Below are 20,478 nucleotides of genomic sequence, written 5' to 3' on the forward strand. Positions count from 1 at the left end.
TTGAATCTCCAAAAATTAAATAAATTACTTGCTGGAATACTTTTTCCTGAACATAATACTTGCCAAAAGCTTCACCTTGGAATATAGATCGTNATTTCATTTATTAACTTTAACGTGTGTTACCAGTTTAAACGAGTCATAGTTGAGAACTATTAGTTTTTCATTCATGGTCATGGTAATTAGTAAACTTAAAAAATAATAATAAAAAAACTATATATATATGTTAAAAAAAATACACATGATGTGGATTTGATTAGAATTAAACATGAGCTGATGATAAGGTTCGGTTAATGGTTATATTAATATAAAATATTTTGAATATTATCATATGATAGTCCACTTTAACGGATCAAAGTTAACAATGAAAACTAATTAAGTGCTTGGTTATTTCCTTGAACTTTGTATTCTACATACAGTAATTACATGAAATATTATTTCAATCTTTATTAAGAACTATGATAAATCTTAATTTGTTCCTTGAATAAAATCCTTAGAGAATATATTTATGTAATTGGGTGTAATGGGCCAGAATTAAAGGAGTTAATCCAGATTTAACCCAATGAGATAAGACCATTCCAAGATAATTAAATGGAGAGTGAAAATGACACTTTTCTACCCAAAAAAGTTTTAAAATATCACTTTTTCACCCAAAGTTAACATTTCGTTACTATTCAAAGCCGATTCTGATGGTGAAAATTATCTTCATCACTATCATTTAAACCTTCGGTCTCCTCAATACAAAACTCCTCTCACTTTGACACTTGATTTCTCGTTGATTATCGGCCACCGCAAAACTAGTGTTTCTAATTCTTAGTTGATTTTCGGTTGATTCTAGTGACAAATATTTAATCGGTCACCATCATTCCATCCACTGGTCTCCACTCTATAAAACCTCGCTTATCATGACTCTTGGTAACTCATTGAATGTTGACTGAGAAAGTAAAATGTATTTTGAGTATTAATGGAATATAAACTTTGGGTGAAAAAGTGGTATTTTTGCAACTTTTTGGGTGGAAAAGTGTCACTAACGCAAACCTTGGGTGGGAAAAGTCGTTTACTCGTAAATGGATGACCATTTCAGCGTATCCCTCTTAACTTAAAAAAAAAAAAAAAAAAAAAAAAAAAACAACGTGTTTGAAGGGTCTTACTGTGCGCATGTTAACCTAAAGAGTCAAATAATCAAAGCTTGCGATCTTTTGTGCTGCATATTTTCTCAAGGTCACCAACAACATAGTTAGAAATTCTGAATTCTCCCTTGAATACCCAGCTTTTTCAAGTCATAAAATCAAATCAAATTTAATCTATAAACCATCCCCACCCTTTTCCCTCCCTCTCTCTCTCTCTCTATATATATATATAAATCCATCTCTACATACCTATTCCTACAGCTACAAACAAAATTAAAACAACTTAAACCTTATTTATAAACTAATTATCTCTTAATTTAATTAGCTTAGCTTAGCTTCTCCAAGGTGCCATGCAGCGTTACTCTTCTTCTTCTTCAGCCAAGAATTTATGTCGTAAAATCCTTTACCATAGAAATCAAATCCAACCCATTAGACGACCGTGTGATGTTTTCATTAACCATAGAGGGACCGATACAAAGAGGACCATTTCTGGGTTGCTTTATGACCATCTTTTGAGGCTAAGGCTTAACCCTTTCTTGGATAGCAAAAATATGAAGCCTGGTGATCGGTTGTTCGACAAGATCGACACTGCGATTCGACACTCTAAGGTCGGAGTTGCTGTGTTTTCGCCTCGTTATTGCGAGTCTTATTTTTGCCTCCATGAACTTGCTCTTATCATGGAGTCGAGGAAGAAAGTTATTCCCATCTTTTATGATGTCAAGCCGTCTCAGCTTCAGGTTAGAGACGATGGAACTTGTTCAAACAAGGAATTGCAGAGATTTAGATGGGCTCTGGAGGAAGCAAAATACACGGTGGGACTTACATTTGACTCATTAAAAGGGTAAGTATATTCATTTATACGAATATCTTTCCTTTGTTAATTATTGATATCAAACATTAAGAATAAGAATAAGAGTTCCTGTAAAAGTTTCTGGTGTTTGATAATTAAGGAATTCCTAATCTTGAAATTGTTTCGATTATTTATAGGGACTGGTCAGAATTCTTAACAACTGCGACGGATGCAGTGATCAAGAACTTGATTGAGGAGGCTGAAGAAAATGGAAAAAAGGGAAGGCTATGCGTTGTGCAGGATTATTAATCAAGAATGAAGATCAATAATGTTAATATGATTGTTAAATATTTTACCATAACCAATTTATTTGATTCCTTTATTGGTTCGTTTTTTTGTATAGGGGAGAGAAACAAGAAGTGCTAGCAATCGCTTCTTTAGCTCCTTTGTAATATTATTGTTCATTATCAGGCTTCAATAACCACTGCAATATGTATATTAGATTCATCTTTTTTTTAACATCTTGCAGATGTTTCAATAAGATAGTAAGATAAATGTTAATTATAACATTTTGTAACACTTTTTGTAATAAGTTTAACAGCTTCAATGAATTGTATTTTTATTTTTATTTTTATGCTTTCATGTTCTAAGTAATTAATTCATAAATTATGATGAAGATTCATTAAATTGAGGTTGTTTTTTTCTCTCTTTACAAATTATATATACAGTAGTATAATATTTGTATAATACATGTGACGAAATTAAAAGTATGTGTCTACTAAATTAAGAGAAAGATACAATTATATGCCGCCGAAAATACGTGGATGGAGCTGAGAAGTTGAATGGATGGATAGATCCTTATGAGGAAACCATTTATACGTATAGATATCTATCACAATATAAGGGATTGCCGTCCGATTTCATAATAGTTAAACTTCCTGAGAATTTCCCTCCATTTCATGTGTTATTTCGCTATTAAATTTTCTCTTTGTCTGTCTATAATTATATTAATTTATTCCACCAAGCTTATATGTCATGGAAATTGAAAATAATAGTGCCTAAGACTCGAAAATAAAATTCAATAAATTAATTTAATATATACATAAAATTTTATGCATGCAAATGATCCCTCACTTAAAGTTTATTTATTGTAGCATTTGAAACGGATCATTTAAAGAGTAATGTTACATATACAAATAACTATTACAAAGATTTATGTACAAACTGATGTGGCAAAAAATGAATAGAAGAATGGATACAAAAAGATAAACTCATTATATTCACTATTCTATTCTTTTTCTGCCACATCAGTTTGTATATAAATCTTTGTAAGATTTATTTGTATATTTAACATTATTGGTCATTAAATACATGGGTTTAATTGTAAAGAGACAAATTCTAGTTCCACGAAATTAATGTGGATTTTTAACGTGTAAAACGTTCATATTCTTAAATTAATAAAAAAACATTTTCAAGTGTCATCAGATAGGGAGAGGTTATTTTCAATTGCTCAGGACTTGCCACTGCTTGGGATTAATAAAAAACATTCTAGTTCATGCCAGTTTAGTTACGTTTGATTGTGGCCGAGGTATTTATTACTCAAAAAAAAAAGAGAGGGACCCTCCTATTTAAAAGAAAAATAAAATCAGAAAAAGACTCAGCCACTCGATCTTCTTTCTAAGATATCAATCCCATATTCCCATTCATTGGCTAGCTAGCAGCAACTCCAATTCATAAATGCATGTGAAATTGACGACCAAAATCCTAAGTTTGTTGGAGGGGTTTGGATCATATAATGTTTTATAATAGGGGATATTATATTAACGGAATAAAAAATCATCTTGAAGATTACTGAAAATATTTAGAAAATATGTTTGGTTGGTTCGAATAAATTGGTGAATAATATGTTTGGTTGGGAGGATAAATGAGTGGGTATGTTATATAGATTACTAAATTGCCTTCTTTTTTAAATATTAATATAACAATATTTTTTATTATTATTTTTTGAATAATTTCTTTTGACCCCCTACTTTTTAGATTGAGCAAAAACACCATAGCAAACAAAAATATTTTAGACTTACAAAAACACCCCTACCCACCCCAGGCCATTACCGGCAGCTAGCCACCACCGCTAGTGGCCGCTGGCAATGCCTCAAATCTGGCAGTGATGCAGGCAGTGCCACAAATCTGGCAATGATACCGGCAGTGCCACAAATCTGGTCGTAAAACGTCGGCCGTTTTACGACCAAAGACCTAGCTGTTTCATGGCTAGATCAGTCGTCGTTTCACGATCATATCCTTGGTCGTGAAACAGCCATAGTGTGATCCATGGTCGGAAAAAGCCTCACCGGCGCACGGCCGGCCATATACGGCCTGTCGTACGCCATTATGGTGACTTTTGGTAGCCTCTGGTGACGATCGATGGTGGCTGCCAGTGGTGACTAGTTTTGGGTATATGACATTTCTGTAAATAATGAAAATAACAAGGGCAATGTTGTCTGAAAATTTTAAAAAGTGAGGACAAAAATGTCTGCATGAGTGATTGGGTGTTTTGTAAATATTAACAAATATAAGGTTAATTTGGACCAAATGTTCAACTGTTTAGGGGCAACATGGGAAAAAAATTGTAATACCACGGTAAGTTTTAATAACAACATAGAATTAATGTGACATTGATATATTATGGGTCAACATCACTTGGAATATAACATTAGGATTTCAATTGTGTATATATAATAAAAGTAATTGTATATTGATGGAATATGAACAAGTTGGTTTGCTAGGAACGTGTTGAGGATGATCGAATTAGAAACCTAAGGAAACTAAGTCCTTAAAACCCTAATCTTGAGATGCCACAAAGGTTGATCACTCCCTTTGATAAGTCGAGATTCAAACATTCAATCAAGAACACAAGAAGGCAAAGCAAATAGCTTTCTAAAATAATGTAACACCCAACATGGAGGTACATGATTTAAATTATGTTTTATAGCCCTTAGTTAATTTTTATTAAAGTTATTTTAAGAGAATATGAAGAAAATGCCTTAAACTTGCATTAAGGGTAAAATGGTCTTTTCACTCAAAATTAGTTGAAAAAGTGGGGAGTGAAAAGAGGTAGAATTTCATAAAGAATACAATAAAAATGAGGGNGACATGACCCGAAAAACAAGTGACAATGACGAGACTTGCTGCAAAGGCAATATGAATCACTCTATGGAATGTTGAAGGAGGTCTAGGGGAGGAAGGCATGTCTGAGGTGGGACAATATTTTATATATATATAATTTATTTATTTAATGTTTATTGGGTACCTAGAATTCTAAGGCTTATATGATCATGTGATAGATTCCTGGTTTTATATAGAGGGATTTACACAAGTTATTTAAGGTATCGATTTGTTTGAAAGTTAAAATTGGATGTTACTAGATTGGAGCCGAAAGTAAGTTACAAAAAACTCTTTATTTTGGAGGGTTTCCAACAAATTTTATGTGAGGCTCATATGTTTTGTTTTGTTTTTTAAGTCTGTAGCTGTTACAATAACACACATGACCATGATTTTGGATATAAGGACACACCCCTTTTACCATTTCGAAGCAATCCCCTTTTTTAGAAACCAATTTCCTGGTATACCAAATGTTCACTACATTTAGTTACTTTTAGATATTTGTTGTTGGTTAGGAAGAGACTCAAAAATGTTGAGAAAATGTCAACAGTTCAGAATTTGTGGCAGTCTGATTTGATATACTGGTTTGGCAATTCCACCCATATTTCAAGCCCTTTATTCACATCTCTGGCTTGAACTCAATGAATATTTTTTTGGGGTAAACCCGGTGATTGTCTCTCACGGGACCAGTGATTAACGGACTTGTCATCCGGCCACAATGGTTCTCATTGCAGGAGAGAATTTTTCAACATTGGCGGTCGAATCCTCCAAATTCTTCTGTAATTAAGTTTGTTTTTAAATTGTATGGGTCAAAACATAAAGAATAATGACCTGAAACACACAATTAAACATGCAAAGAATAATGACCTGAAACACACAATTAAACATGCAAAGAAATGAACATGTAAACACCATAATTGTATAAAGATGAAAGGATTTACGAACAGAAGGAGCAGAACCCCTTAGAGGCCAATACCCGGGACAAAACCATCAGGCAAGGCAAAACAAAAACAGAAGAAAAAACAATCCTCTGAACCACAGGACACTCCCTACACAAACCCTTAGGGGGCTATACAAAAAGAGCCAAGGGCAGCCACAAAAAAACAGGTTGAAGCCTCTAGAACAAGGAAAAAATTCCCAGATCTGTCAACAGGCAAAATGTACACAACAATACTACCATCAGTTCCTTCCATATCTCTCAGCACAGCTCCACGCCATTGACCAGCAAAACAAGTACTGAAGATTATGGATGGGAGCACCATAGTTACAACAATCTTTGTGTTTGATAGAATAGGAACAAGTTGTTTTGCTAGGAACGTGTTGAGGATGATCGAATTAGAACCCTAAGGAAACTAAGTCCTTAAAACCCTAATCTGGAGATGCCATAAAGGTTGATCACTCCCTTTGATAAGTCGAGATTCAAGCATTCAATCAAGAACACAAGAAGACAAAGCAAATAGCTTTCTGAAATAAACTTCAATTGATAATAATTTGTCCCTCTAAAAATAACATGGTTGCTCCTTTTTATAAGCAACAAACCCTAAAAAAAAATCCTAGTTAATTGAAAAACGGGTTGGGCCTAAGTACAAGCGAATTGGGCCTAATTAAACCTTAAATAAATAAAAGACTAAAGAATCTAATGACAATTAAAACATAAAAAAAAAAAGCCTAAGATTAAATAAACGAAAATTAATTCCTAAATTAATCCTTGCATCCAACTTGATCCTCCGAATCTACCCCTTGCATAAAAAGATAATAGGCTATCCTTGGTAAAGTTTTGAAATCTTCAAATTTAGTCTTACAGTCTTCTAGTACAGCCTCTTTGTATTGCACTTCCATGATCAAGCCTTGCAAAGTCTCTTTCATCCTCTTTGTCTTTGCCCTAGTCATTGGACCGCCAATTCCTTGCAAATGATCTTGAGAATATTTGGGAACATCAACTTGGTCAGCATCTCGATCTCCATTATTCCCCTCCTCTTTGAAAGGATTCGTCCTCGAATCTCCTACATCAAACAAAGATAAATCAGCAACATTAAAAGTTGCACTAACATTACCATAGTCGCTTGGCAAATCTAGCTTGTAGGCATTATCATTGATCCGCTCCAAGACTTGAAAATGTCCATCTCCTCAAGATTGCAATTTTGATTTCCTTTGTGTGGGAAACCTCTCCTTATGCATGTGCACCCAAACCCAATCTCCAGGTTGGAAGACAACTTTCAAACGCCCCTTATTGGCTTGCTTAGCATATTGCTCATTCTTCCTTTCAATGTTGGCCCGAACTCTGGCATGTAAATCCTTCACAAAATCTGCCTTTTTCTTACCATCATGATTAGCATGCTCATTAGTAGGCAAAGGTAAAATATCCAAAGGTGTTAAAGTGTTAAAGCCATAAACAATTTCAAAAGGAGAAAATTAAGAAGTAGAATGAATAGTCCTATTATATGCAAACTCAATATGTGGCAAACACTTCTCCCACTGCCTTAAGTTCTTTTGAATGATATATAGCACGCAACAAAGTAGTGAGAGTCCTATTAACTACTTCAGTTTAACCATCCGTTTGAGGATGTGCAACAGTAGAAACTAACAGTTTGTTTCCTAATTTATTCCATAAAGTGCGCCAAAAATGACTTAGGAACTTAACATCTATATTACTAACAATTGTCTTAGGCAACCCATGCAAACGAACCACTTCTTTAAAGAACAAACCAACAATATGTGTTGCGTCGTTTGTTTTAGAACATGTAATAAAATGAGCTATTTTACTAAACCTATCAACAACAACAAATATGCTATCCTTACCACTTTGAGTCCTTGGTAATCCTAAAACAAAATTTATAGATATATCAATCCAAGGTTGATTAGGTACAGGTAAAGGGGTATACAAGCCATGCGGTCTAACTTTAGATTTTGTTTGCCTACATATAATGCACTTATCACAAACAGATTTCACATCATGCTTCATATTAGGCCAATAAAAATGCTCACGTAATATATCTAAAGTCTTTAGAACACCAAAGTGACCCATCAAACCTCCCCCATGACTTTTCCTAACAAGCAACTCACGAACAGAATAAATAGGCACAAATAATTTATCTTTCTTGAATAGAAATCCTTCATGCCTATAAAAGTCACCAAACACACACTTATCACATGCATTCCATACTTGGCTGAAATCAGAATCATTGGCATACAAATCCTTAAGCAATTCAAAACCAAGTAATTTAGTTTGCAATGAAGTGAGTAATACGCACCTTTTAGACAATGCATCAGCCACAACGTTTTCCTTCCATTGCTTGTATTTGATTACATAAGGAAACGTTTCTATGAACTCCAACCACTTAGCATGTCTTTTATTAAGCTTACCTTGGTTCTTCAAGAACTTCAAGCTCTCATGATCGGAATGAATGATGAATTCCCTCGGCCACAAGTAATGCTGCCATGTTTGAAGAGTTCTCACTAATGCATAAAGCTCCTTGTCGTAAGTAGGATAATTCAATGTTGCCCCGCTTAGCTTTTCACTAAAATAAGCAATTGGTTTGGAATCCTGCATCAAAACAGCTCCTAGTCCAATCCCGGATGCATCACATTCTATTTCAAAAGCTTTATCAAAGTTAGGCAAACACAACAAAGGTGAATTAGTTAGCTTATCTTTCAAAGTTTTGAAAGCCCGGTCATGCACATCGTCCCACTTAAAAACAACATTCTTTTTAACAAGTTTATTCAAAGGTGTAGCAATAGAACTAAAATCTTTAACAAACCTTCGATAAAAACTTTTGCCAAACCATGGAAACTTCTCACCTCGTTCGCATTCTTAGGTGTAGGCTAGTCCCTCATTGCTCTTACCTTTTTTTCATCAACACTAATACCCTGCGAACTAACAACAAATCCAAGAAACACAACAGATTCCATGCAAAACGTGCACTTCTTAAGATTAGCATACAATTGGTGCTCCTTCAACACATTAAACACAACATGCAAGTGTTTCACATGTTTATCCAAATTTTTGCTATAAACTAAAATATCATCAAAGTAAACTACCACAAATTTTCCCATGAAAGCATGCAAGACATGGTTCATTAACCTTATGAATGTACTAGGTGCATTAGTTAAACCGAAAGGCATTACTAACCACTCATACAATCCATATTTAGTTTTAAATGCAGTTTTCTATTCATCTCCCTCTTTCATACGAATCTGATAATAGTCATTCTTTAAATCAATTTTAGAAAACAATTGAGAGCCATGCAATTCATCAAGCATATCATCTAATCTGGGGATAGGATATCTATACTTTACCGTTATCTTGTTAATAGCTCGACAATCCACACACATGCGCTATGTTCCATCTTTCTTTGGGACTGAGAGGACAGGAACCGAACATGGGCTGATACTCTCCCTTACAAATCCCTTTTGCAACAGCTCATCCACTTGCCTTTGTATCTCCTTCGTTTCCTTAGGATTAGCTCTATAAGCAGGTCGATTTGGTATGACGGAATCAAGTATGAAATCTATTTGATGCTCAATTCCTCTTAGAGGAGGTAATCCATGGGGAATCTCCTCAAGAAATAGGTTCTCAAATTCCTGCAATAAATACACGACAACACTAGACAAAGATGATTTAAGGTTATTAATAGAAAAATAAACATCCTTGTACATAAGTACAAGTACTTGTTGCCTTGCCATCATTATACTCTTAACCTCATGTTTTTCAGCAAGTACACTCATTCTTTTATTTTTCTCTCCATGTTGCTCACTTTTCTCTCCATTTTTCCTCTCGACCTTACTTGCTCTCTTTCTATTTTCCTCTTGCTCATACTTTTGTTTCTCTCTCATTTTGCACTCTCTTGCTATCCTAATCTGGTCCTCATAAGCTTGCAAAGGTTTGAGAGGGGCTAATACAACTTTTCGGTTGTTCATTACAAAAGAATAACGATTTTTGTACGCATCATGCGACACCCTCCTATCAAACTGCCACGGTCAGCCAAACAATATATGACCAGCATACATCAGTGCCACATCACAAAGAACCTCATCCTCATACTTGCCAATTAAAAAAGGAACCCCGAACTTGCTTGTTTACCTTCACTTCTCCATAGTCATTTAGCCATTGTAGCTTGTACGGTTTAGGATACTTCTTCCACTTCAAATTCAACTTTTCTACTAATAAAGTACTAGCAACATTAGTACAACTTCCACTATCAATAATCAATGTACATACCTTATCCTTCACGTGACATCTTGTGTGAAAAATATGCTCACGTTGCTCCTCATCTTCTTCATCCTTATAATAATCCTCTACACTCATGGAACCTTGAACCAGCCCTTGTAACTTCCTATACAAATCTCTATAGTAATGGCTAGGTATAAATCTCTTGCGCATCACCAACTTCATCTCTTCCCATGACCGAATAGGCCTCTCACCACTTCTATGCCTATCGATCGCCAATTGATCCTACCATATATTTGCATAATCTGTAAACTCCACGGCTGTTAGCTTTACCTTCTTCTCCTTGGAGTAATTATGACAATCAGATACATGCTCAACCTTTCTTTCCCACTCCAAGTATAGCTCAGGATTATTCTTTCCTTGAAAGTCAGAATTGCCATTTTTATACTGTCAATATTGTTATCTTCTTATGAGTCAACGTTCTTGGTCCGTTTTAACTTGTTCTCTCCACTTCGGAATCAGCTTCGTCTTCTTCATCGAACTCACGTCCTCTATGTGATTTAGAACCGGAAGAGGACTCCAAATCATTCAATCTCACATTCAACAATTTAAATTGGTTATTAACAGCCTTGATGAAGAATTTCATGTCAACCTCTTGTGGTTTTCCTCCTTCGTTACTCATGGTTTCAACCAGTAAAATTAAATAAAATAAAAGGTGTTGTTCCTCACACACTCCCTCACGTGTTTGCACTCAAATCAGATAGCTATCACTTGTGTTTCACACTATGCAGGCTTTTTCTTGATGATGATCTCTCTTGCCTTTTACCACTCAAAGCCAAGCCAACCCCCTTTATGTTCTTAACAGAATCAAAGAATTCAACAAATCTCAAGAAACAACCGGTTAAATGGTGACAATCTCAAAAATCAGAACTTTAAAAACTTAGTTGAGGCAAACGGTCAACAGAAAGAAAGACCCAAGATGACTCTAAAGAACCAAGAAAAATAAGAAAACTCTAAAAGAAAGCAAAAGACATGTGAAAGAAATCACTGGAATTGACGCTAAATGATTAAGAAGGCAAAAGACACAAAACAACCTTGTATATGCTTGAAACAATCACTAGAACAAAAATAAAGGGAAACTAGAACAAAATAAAAAGGAAATTAGAATAGAATAAAAGAAACTAATTCAACAAGAATAAGAAGCTCAAGCAAGAAAAACAAGAATTGGAACTTAATTGAACAAAAAAAGGATACTTAGCAAAGAGAATAAGAATGGGAAACTTAACAACTCGACATTGCCATTTTGTTCTTCTTTTTTTTTTTTTTTTTTTTTTTTTTATACGCAACAAAACATGAAAAGACGAATTCAATTTTTTTTTTTTTTTTTAAAATCTAGAACACAAACAAAGAGTGTTAAGATAAATAACTGTTTCCAACAACCAAAGCTCTGATACCAAATGATAGATAGGAACAAGTTTTTTTGCTAGGAACGTGTTGAGATGATCGAATTAGAACCCTAAGGAAACTAAGTCTTTAAAACCCTAATCTTGAGACGCCACAAAGGTTGATCACTCCCTTTGATAAGTCGAGATTCAAGCATTCAATCAAGAACACAAGAAGGCAAAGCAAATAGCTTTTTGAAGTACAATTGATAATAATTTGCCCTCTAAAAATAACATGGCTGCTCCTTTTTATAAGCAACAAACCTTAAAAGAAAATCCTAGCTAATTGAAAAACGGGTTGGGCCTAAGTACAAGCGAATTAGGCCTAATTAAACCTTAAATAAATAAAAGACTAAAGAATTTAATGATAATTAAAACATAAAAAAAAAAGCCCAAGATTAAATAAACGAAAATTAATTCCTAAATTAATCCTTGCATCCAACTTGATCTTTTGAATCTACCCCTTGCATAAAAAGATAATAGGCCATCCTTGGTGAAGCTTTGAAATCTTCAAATTTAGTCTTATAGTCTTCTAGTACAGCCTCTTTGTATTGCACTTCCATGATCAAGCCTTGCAAAGCCTCTTTCATCCTCTTTGTCTTTGCCCTAATCATTGGATGCCAATTCCCAGTAAATGATCTTGAGAATATTTGGGAACATCAACTTGGTCAGCACCTTGATCTCTATTAGTGTTTCTCTGTTTACGTCTGGTGTAATATCTTTTACCTAGCTCTTTTTGCTGAGGTTCAAAATGCCTTCCTCTTGAACCTTGAATCTTATATCGAACGTGCTAATTAATGAAAATGGTGATTTGCACAAGGGATACTATAGTTTGGTAAACTAGCCCCCTCCAACTAAGAGTTGTGATGGAATGAACCCCACAATTTATACTTTTTGAGATGCAAAACTATTGATTGCAAGGCCTTGGCCAAATAAAACCACTTTCTTGAACAATATCATTAAAAATACTTAAAATTCCATAAATAATACAATATCATTAAAAATACTTAAAATTTTGTATGTGTAGTATTATTCTTATTTCATTTGAAGCTATTGATCTGTTGGTTTGAAAAACAAGGAAAAGCAAACTTGCAGGTATATATTTCAAGATTTAACCTTAACTTTGTACTAACTAAGTTGTCCTAAACTTTTGTTGGCATATTAAATTTATAGCCCATTAAACAGCTCTGCATAAGTTACTGTGATAGAATTAGTGTGGCAAGACCTATCAGCAATTACAAAACCCAATTAAACCCCACACCAATCAATTCAAAATTAAGATGTCCTTTTTATGAGGGTATGTTGATGATCCGTACAATATTAATGAGTTAGGCATGGATCTAATAGCAGCTTGGCAGAAATGGCTAGCTACACATTCATTCTTCACAAAAATGTACTTGATTCAAAAGAATAACATTGCAGTCTATTTTCGTTACTAATTAAATAAGGTTTCCTATCATATCTTTAGCCATAAATGGCCTACATTTCACACCGAACCACATTAACCTCTACGCTCAACTCATCCAGGATTGCAGGCATAACCGGTTCTCAAAATATTCTTTTTTCATAAGTAAAGAGCTAGCTGACAGTACAATAAAATTCTATGAGTTAATTGTAAAGTTGAATTTTTAGTCATGGAGATGATACTAGAGAGACTAAAATCCATCTGGTATGTACTCGTAGTTTCAGCAGTATACTTTGTTTTGGAAACCTATTCAATGAACAGTATTCCAGCAATTTTAATTTTGAGAGATTCACTGGTTGATATGGGAAACAACTTCTATATTAGTATAAGGGCAACTCAATTAGTCCGAATGGTATTGATTTTGGTAGTGCAGGTCCATTTGGACGTTATATGAATAATAAAACAATTCCTGATTGTTAGAGTTGTCGACTACTTTAGCATTAATGGATTATGCAAACGCATTCGGGATGACTGGGGGCCCCGCTTCCCGATGAGCAGGCAAGGGTTGTGGGGGCAGTGCCCCTAGGCCCGTAGGTAGTTTGGGTCTTTTCCTTGTATAACCGCTAAATGATTTCTTTAAGTCATTAATTCCTTATTGGGTTTGGACTTAAGAATATGAATCCTTGTAAAACTAGGTTTTGTCACTTTAAACTTAGTATAAAAACATATTTTTCTCTTGTTATGAGTGTGATAGCAATCATAGGGCAATTCATTCATTGTAAACAAGAGAGATGAGAAAGTATTGCAATAATATTGACTCGGCTGGACATAGGCCATAATGGGTGAACCAAGATTAATTGCGCGAGTTATTGTCTCTTTGTTTACTGTCTGTAATTTGTTTTATTGTTATTTTGTTCTCGCTGCTGTCTTTATTTCGTTCACTGACATCATAGGCAAGTTTTGTTTATTTTTAACTTTGTACTTGTCCTTGATTTTCCCTTAATTCTGACTAAATTAACTCATAAGTTGAGAGCTTATTCCTATAATTTTGTTCCCAGCAGGACAGGAATTAGGTTTTAAAACCTTCACTCCTCCTTACTTGGCTCCAAACAACAGTTGGAAACATGATTTTGAAGGGTATTGATTATGCTTCTTCTGAAGCAAGAATACTTAATGAAACTGGAAGTGTCTTTGTAATACTTAGGAAGCAGCTAAAAGTCACACAATCTCTATACATTGTCACAATTGGATCAACTGATAAAATCTTTAGGAAGACAAATTTTTTAGGAAAGATCTTGCATGTAAATGCTTATATGGACAACATGATTTCAAGATTCAGATTTCAGATCAAAATAAGATTTCCTTCACAATGATACGTTAAAATAATTTCTTAGTTGATTTGATTAAAATGTTTAGTAATTTTGTGTTTCCCTGTGGGCAGAGACTCTATAATTTAGATTGAAAGATTATAGTATCAAACGTTGGTGTTCTTGGTTGTATACCTTATGAAAGAGATGTGAACTAGCCTGGAGATGATTTTATTGCTTCCTTGAATCAAGAAGCCCAGTTATATAACAGTAAATTTGTAAGGGCTGCTAAATGAGCTTACCAGAAGTAATACACAATCAATCTATGTTTGTTAGAACTTAAGGGTTCACTGACTAACTCTAATTGAACAATTTAACAATAAATTTAGGAATCAACTAATAGAGCTATGAACAAATGAAGGGAATCAACAAAGAACACAAGACACAACAATTATAGTGGTTCGGCTTTGCAGCTTACATCCACTCTCCAAGGTTCACAGTAGGGTATTCTTATTAATAGCCAAACAGTACAGAGTAATGATCAAAGCAGAGAAGAAAACTTTACAAAAAGAAAGAACACACCCAATCCGAAAACCCTAGGTTTTCTCCAATATGAGATCTCTATTTCTCCTTCATCAATCGGTGTTAAATACATATGCACCCTTCCTTTATCAGCCTCCACCTGTCTTCGATTTCTCTATAACTGTAAGATGAGCAACAATCTGGAAGGTTCCTTGGAGTGAGTATGAGAAGTCTGATCGCGATATGCATAAGTGTTAACCCATTAACCCAAAACGATGTCGCATCTCTGTTTGACCTTTAAAGCTAGAGTTGACTTCCACCATGGCAATTAAGAAGCCACATCATCACAATTCTCCACCTTGGCTTCTTGATTTGTCACTCCATGTGGCCTTGGAATGCATATGTTCACTCTTGAACTTGAAGAAGGCTTATACAGAGCCTGTGTTTTTCAACTAGAACTGGTTTAGTGAACATATCAGTAGGGTTGTATGAACCATCAACTTTTTCAAACTCGATTTCCCCTTTTTCGATCATTTCCCTAATGAAATGAAGGCAAACATCTATGTGTTTGGTTTTTTCGTGGAACACTTGGTTTTTATAGAGATGGATTGCACTCTGGCTATCACTATTTATCTTCACTGTTTGTTGCTCAATACCCAACTCATTTACAAGACCTTTCAACCAGGTAGGTTCTTTTGCTACCTCTGTCAATGCCACATACTCTGACTCTGTTGAAGATAGAGTGACCACATGTTGCAGCTTGGATTTCCAACTAATAGTATTTCCCCACAAAGTGAAAACAAAACCAGAGGTTGACCTCCTCCTATCCACATCTCTTGCATAATCTGCATCAGCAAAACCCTTAACACAACCATTATAACTTTGATTTTTCTTAAACACAATGCCCACTGATTTGGTTCCATTCAAATATCTCATAATCCACTTCAGAGCCATCCAGTGAGACTTTCCTGGATTGTTCATAAACATACTTACAAGACTAACAGCAAAACCTAAGTCTGGTCTTGAACACACCATCAAGTACATCAAACTCCCTAGTGCACTTGCATAAGGAATTTCTGCCATCTCCAGTTTTTCTTTTTCAATCTGTGGACTCTGCTCATGTGAAAGCTTCAGATGGGCTCCAAGAGGAGTTTGAACAGTCTTTGCATCTTGCATGTTGAATTTTTGTAGGATTTTCTCAGCATAGTCCTGTTGTACTAACTTCAGGCTTCCAAGAGTTCTATTTCTACTAATAGAAATACCAAGAATTTTCTGAGCTTGTCCCAGTTCTTTCATTTCAAACTTGACGTTCAGTAACTTCTTCAGCTGACACAACTCAGTTTTATCATGGCATGCCACAAGCATATCATCCACATACAACAGTAAGAAAATTTGAGTCAGTTCAGAGATTCTTTTAAAATAAAAGTAGTTGTTAAAATTACATCTATCAAATCCAATTTCAATCATAAAATGATCAAGTTTCTTATACCACTGTCGTGGTGACTGTTTCAAACCATATAATGATTTTTTTAACAAACAAACTTTACCTGTAGCGTTGTTGTATCCTTCAGGTTGTTCCGTTAAGATGTTTTCTTCCAAATCCCCATGCAAGAAAGTTGTCTTCACATCGAGTTGTTCTAATTCTAGATTGAGTTGAACTACAAGTGAGAGCAATACCCTGATGGATGTATGTTTGACCACTAGAGAAAAAAATTCATTATAATCAACCCCCTCTACTTGTGTAAATACTTTTTCAACTAACCTAGCCTTGTAAATAGGTGATTCTTGAGATGTTAATCCTGGTTTTCTTTTGAAAATCATTTGCATTTGACCACTCTACAATCTTTTGGTTTATTAACCAAAATCTATGTATTATTCTTCATCAGAGAATCGAATTCTTCTTCAATTGCTCTCTTCCGTTCTAATTTTTCAGGTCCTGAAACTGCTTCTTGGAAGGTCTTAGGCTCACCATTCATCTCTTCCTCCACTTGAAGTGCATAAGCAACTAGGTTTGCAAAACCTAATCTATTAGGAGGTCTGGTTGTTCTTCTAGTTTTATCCCTTGATAACTGATAATCTGTCAAGTTTGATGGATCTTCAACTGGTGCCTCCTGACCTACTTCATGATCAGCATTTGGTTGATTCTCATGAGCATTTAATTCCTCAACTCCACCTTGATTCAAACCTAGACTGAAATTGGAGTCCTGGACTTCTAGTTCTAATGTTCTAATCCTGGATAGCAACCCTCAGATACATCAGATTTACCTTCTAAACCAGGTAGAATATCTCTCTAAAAACAACATCTCTACTCACAATACATTTCTTAGATTCTAAATTCTAGAACTTATAGCCTTTAACTCCATCTGGATATCCTAAGAAGATGCATTTAATGGCTCTTAGTTTTAATTTGTCATCCTTTACATGAACATAAGTAAAACACCCAAAAACTCTAAGATTTTCCAGGTTTATAGGATGACCAGTCCATTTCTCAAGTGGAACCCTAAAACCTATAACTGAAGAAGGTGTTCTATTTATCTAGTATGGGCTACTTCAACCCAAAACTTAATTGACAGTTTAGAACATGACAAAATGCTTGTCACTTTTTCTAGAATGGTTCTATTCATCCTTTCACAGAGACCGTTTTGTTGTGGAGTGTATCTTACTATCTTATGTCTAACTATCTCATGAACTCTACAGTAATTATTGAATGCTTCATTGACAAATCCTAAACCATTGTCAGTTCTCAACTTCTTTAGTTTCTTTCCAGTTTGGTTTTCAACCATGGTCTTCCATTCCCTAAATCTAGAAAATGCTTCATCCTTGCTTTTGAGGAAATAGATCCAAACATACCTCGAGTAGTTATCTACAAAACTGAAAAAGTACAATCATCCTCCAAGGGAATAATGCCTAGATGGACCCCATACATCATAATGCACATACTCAAGTGGTGAGTTTGAGTAGTGTTGTCCAGTCCTAAATTTCACTCTACTCATTTTTTCAAATATGCAATGCTCACAGAATGTCAGATTTCCTGTTTTATCCCCACACAATAGGTTTTGCTTACTAAGTTCTAGACCTCTTTCACTGACATAGGCAAGTCTTTGGTGCCACAAGGTGGTTTTATCTTGCCCCTCAGTTGACCCAACAATAGCCACTCCATTATAAGTACTACCTTTCAACTCATACATACCATTTTTCTTTTCTTCATAACTATCAAAGACCCTTTCAAAACACTAAGACTCCCATTGGCAGCCTTATAACTTGGACCTATAGAGTCTAATGTCCCAAGAGAGATAAGGTTTCTTTTGAGGTCAGGGATATATCTAACATCAGTAAGGGTTTAGGTTAATCCATTATGGAGATTCAACTTAACAGAGACTATTCCCTTAATATGACAGACAACATTATTCCCCATCATCACTTTCCAACCATCTAGAGATTGAAAGGAGCTAAACCACTCCTTGTTAGGTGTCATGTGATAAGTGCAGCCAGTGTCTAAAATCCATTCATCATTAATCTTGCCTTCTGAAACAACTAGAATTTATGAACTCTCATAACCCTTTGATACTACTCCTGCACTACCTCCATCACCCTTCTTCTCATATTTCTTTTTCTTTCTCTCAGGACAGTTTCTCCTAAGGTGACCCTCCTTATGGCAGAAAAAACACTTCCATCTTCCAGTTTTAGATTTTGACCTATGTCTATTCTGCTCCCCCCCCCCCCTCTTTTCCCTTTTTCTAGTTCTTCTTCTTAGATTTTCCTTTGACTAGAAGGCCTTCACCATCACTCACATTTTTTTCTCTAATCCTATTTTTAGTGTCATTAGCTGAGATAGCCTCTACAACTTCTTTAAACTCCAGAGTTTGTCTACCATATTTCAAGGTTTCTACAAAATTTGAATAAGTTTTGGGTAAAGAGTTTAACAGGATCACAGCTTGATCCTCATCATCAATTTCAACTGAGATGCGTTCTAAATCTTGTATAATCTTAAGAAAGTCATCCTTATTATCCTTTAGTGATTTTTGTCCATCCATCTTAAACCCAAATAGACTCTGTTTTAGAAATAATCTATTAGGAACAATCTTAGACTGGTAAAGAGAATCTAACCTGTTCCATATTTCAGTAGCAGTTTTTTCCTTCTTGACTTCTCGAAGTACTTTATCACCCAAGTCGAGGATCAGTGAGCTTTTGGCCTTGTTCAGCATATCTTGCTGTAACTCAACTTCCCCCTTCAAAGCTAAAGCCAAACCCTCCTTAATCAGAACTACTTCAATCTTCATTTTCCATAATCCAAAATCGTTTTCACCAGTAAACTTTTCAAGCTCAAACTTAGTTGACATGTTTCTCTCACAGATTCGGAAAACACACAGCAATAGAAAAGTAAGCAGCTAAGAAAACCCAAAACTGAATTTAGGCATGATTAAACCAGTGAAACCCTAACTGAACCTTCAACTGGGCTCTGATACCAATTTGTTAGAACTTAAGAGTTTACTGACTAACTCTAATTGAACAATTTAATAATCAATTTAGGAATCAGTTAATAGAGCTATGAACAAATGAAGAGAATCAACAAAGAACACAAGCACATCAATTATAGTGGTTCGGCTTTGAAGCCTACATCCACTCTCCAAGGCTCACAATAGGGTATTCTTATTAATAGCCAAACAGTACAGAGTAATGATCAAAGTAGAGAAGAAAACTTTACAAAAGGAAAGAACACACCCAATCCGAAAACCCTAGGTTTTCTCCACTATGAGATCTCCATTTCTCCTTCATCAATCGATGTTAAATACACATGCACCCTTCCTTGATCAGCCTCCACCTGTCTTCGATTTCTCCATAATCGTAAGATGAGTAACAATCTGGAAGGTTCCTTGGAGTCTGACATTCTGTTGAGGTAAAAGGCCGAGAGGAGATGCAGAGTATGAGAAGTGTGATCGCGATATGCATAAGTGTTAACCCATTAACCCAAAACGCTGTCGCATCTTAGTTTGACCTTTAAAGCTAGAGTTGACTTCCACCTTGGCAATTAAGAAGGCACATCATCACAATGTTTATGAAGATCTTTATGCTGTTTCGCAAGATATTCTTCAAAAGTATAAATCATATGCTGAGTATAACCTATATTATCTGCATATGTTAATCACATTGATATAAACATATGTTTCAATGCTTCTCAAGGTTTGATAAAGCCGATTTTGCGTGCTGCCATGTTTCTGGAGCTCATTCCCATGTGTTAGCGACGCTCAATGCATTTCATCCAACTGAAGCTGCTAATCTAATTGCAGTCGGGTATTTTATGGATGGTGGCTCCAATTTTATCTCACCGGTGAATATTCGACAACTTGTTAAATTGCGAGCATTCCACTGAAATTTCTAAATGGCAATACCAGAGTTGCGATGCCAGCATTTCAGAACATTCCATCCCTTAAAATAATTTCATTGGGAGAATTTCTTTGAGCGCATGCTTTTCTGTTGTAATAAGATACAATTTTAGTTATATTATACTTTGTCCAATTTCATAATAATAAGTAAATTCAATGACACAAGTCAAAAAAG

At 35.1% G+C, this 20,478-nt stretch overlaps 1 protein-coding gene across 1 annotated transcript; it reads left to right on the plus strand.

Moving 5' to 3' along the window:
• The first annotated feature begins 1,477 nt into the window (after positions 1-1,477).
• Positions 1,478-2,226, plus strand: LOC116115769 (TMV resistance protein N-like). The gene is made up of 2 exons (XM_031401902.1): positions 1,478-1,968; positions 2,115-2,226. The coding sequence occupies exons 1-2, from the start codon at positions 1,478-1,480 to the stop codon at positions 2,224-2,226; spliced, it is 603 nt and encodes a 200-aa protein (XP_031257762.1).
• The last annotated feature ends 18,252 nt before the right edge of the window (positions 2,227-20,478 follow it).

Source organism: Pistacia vera, unplaced genomic scaffold, assembly GCF_008641045.1.
Source record: "Pistacia vera cultivar Batoury unplaced genomic scaffold, PisVer_v2 Contig753, whole genome shotgun sequence".
Taxonomy (NCBI): Eukaryota; Viridiplantae; Streptophyta; class Magnoliopsida; order Sapindales; family Anacardiaceae; genus Pistacia; species Pistacia vera.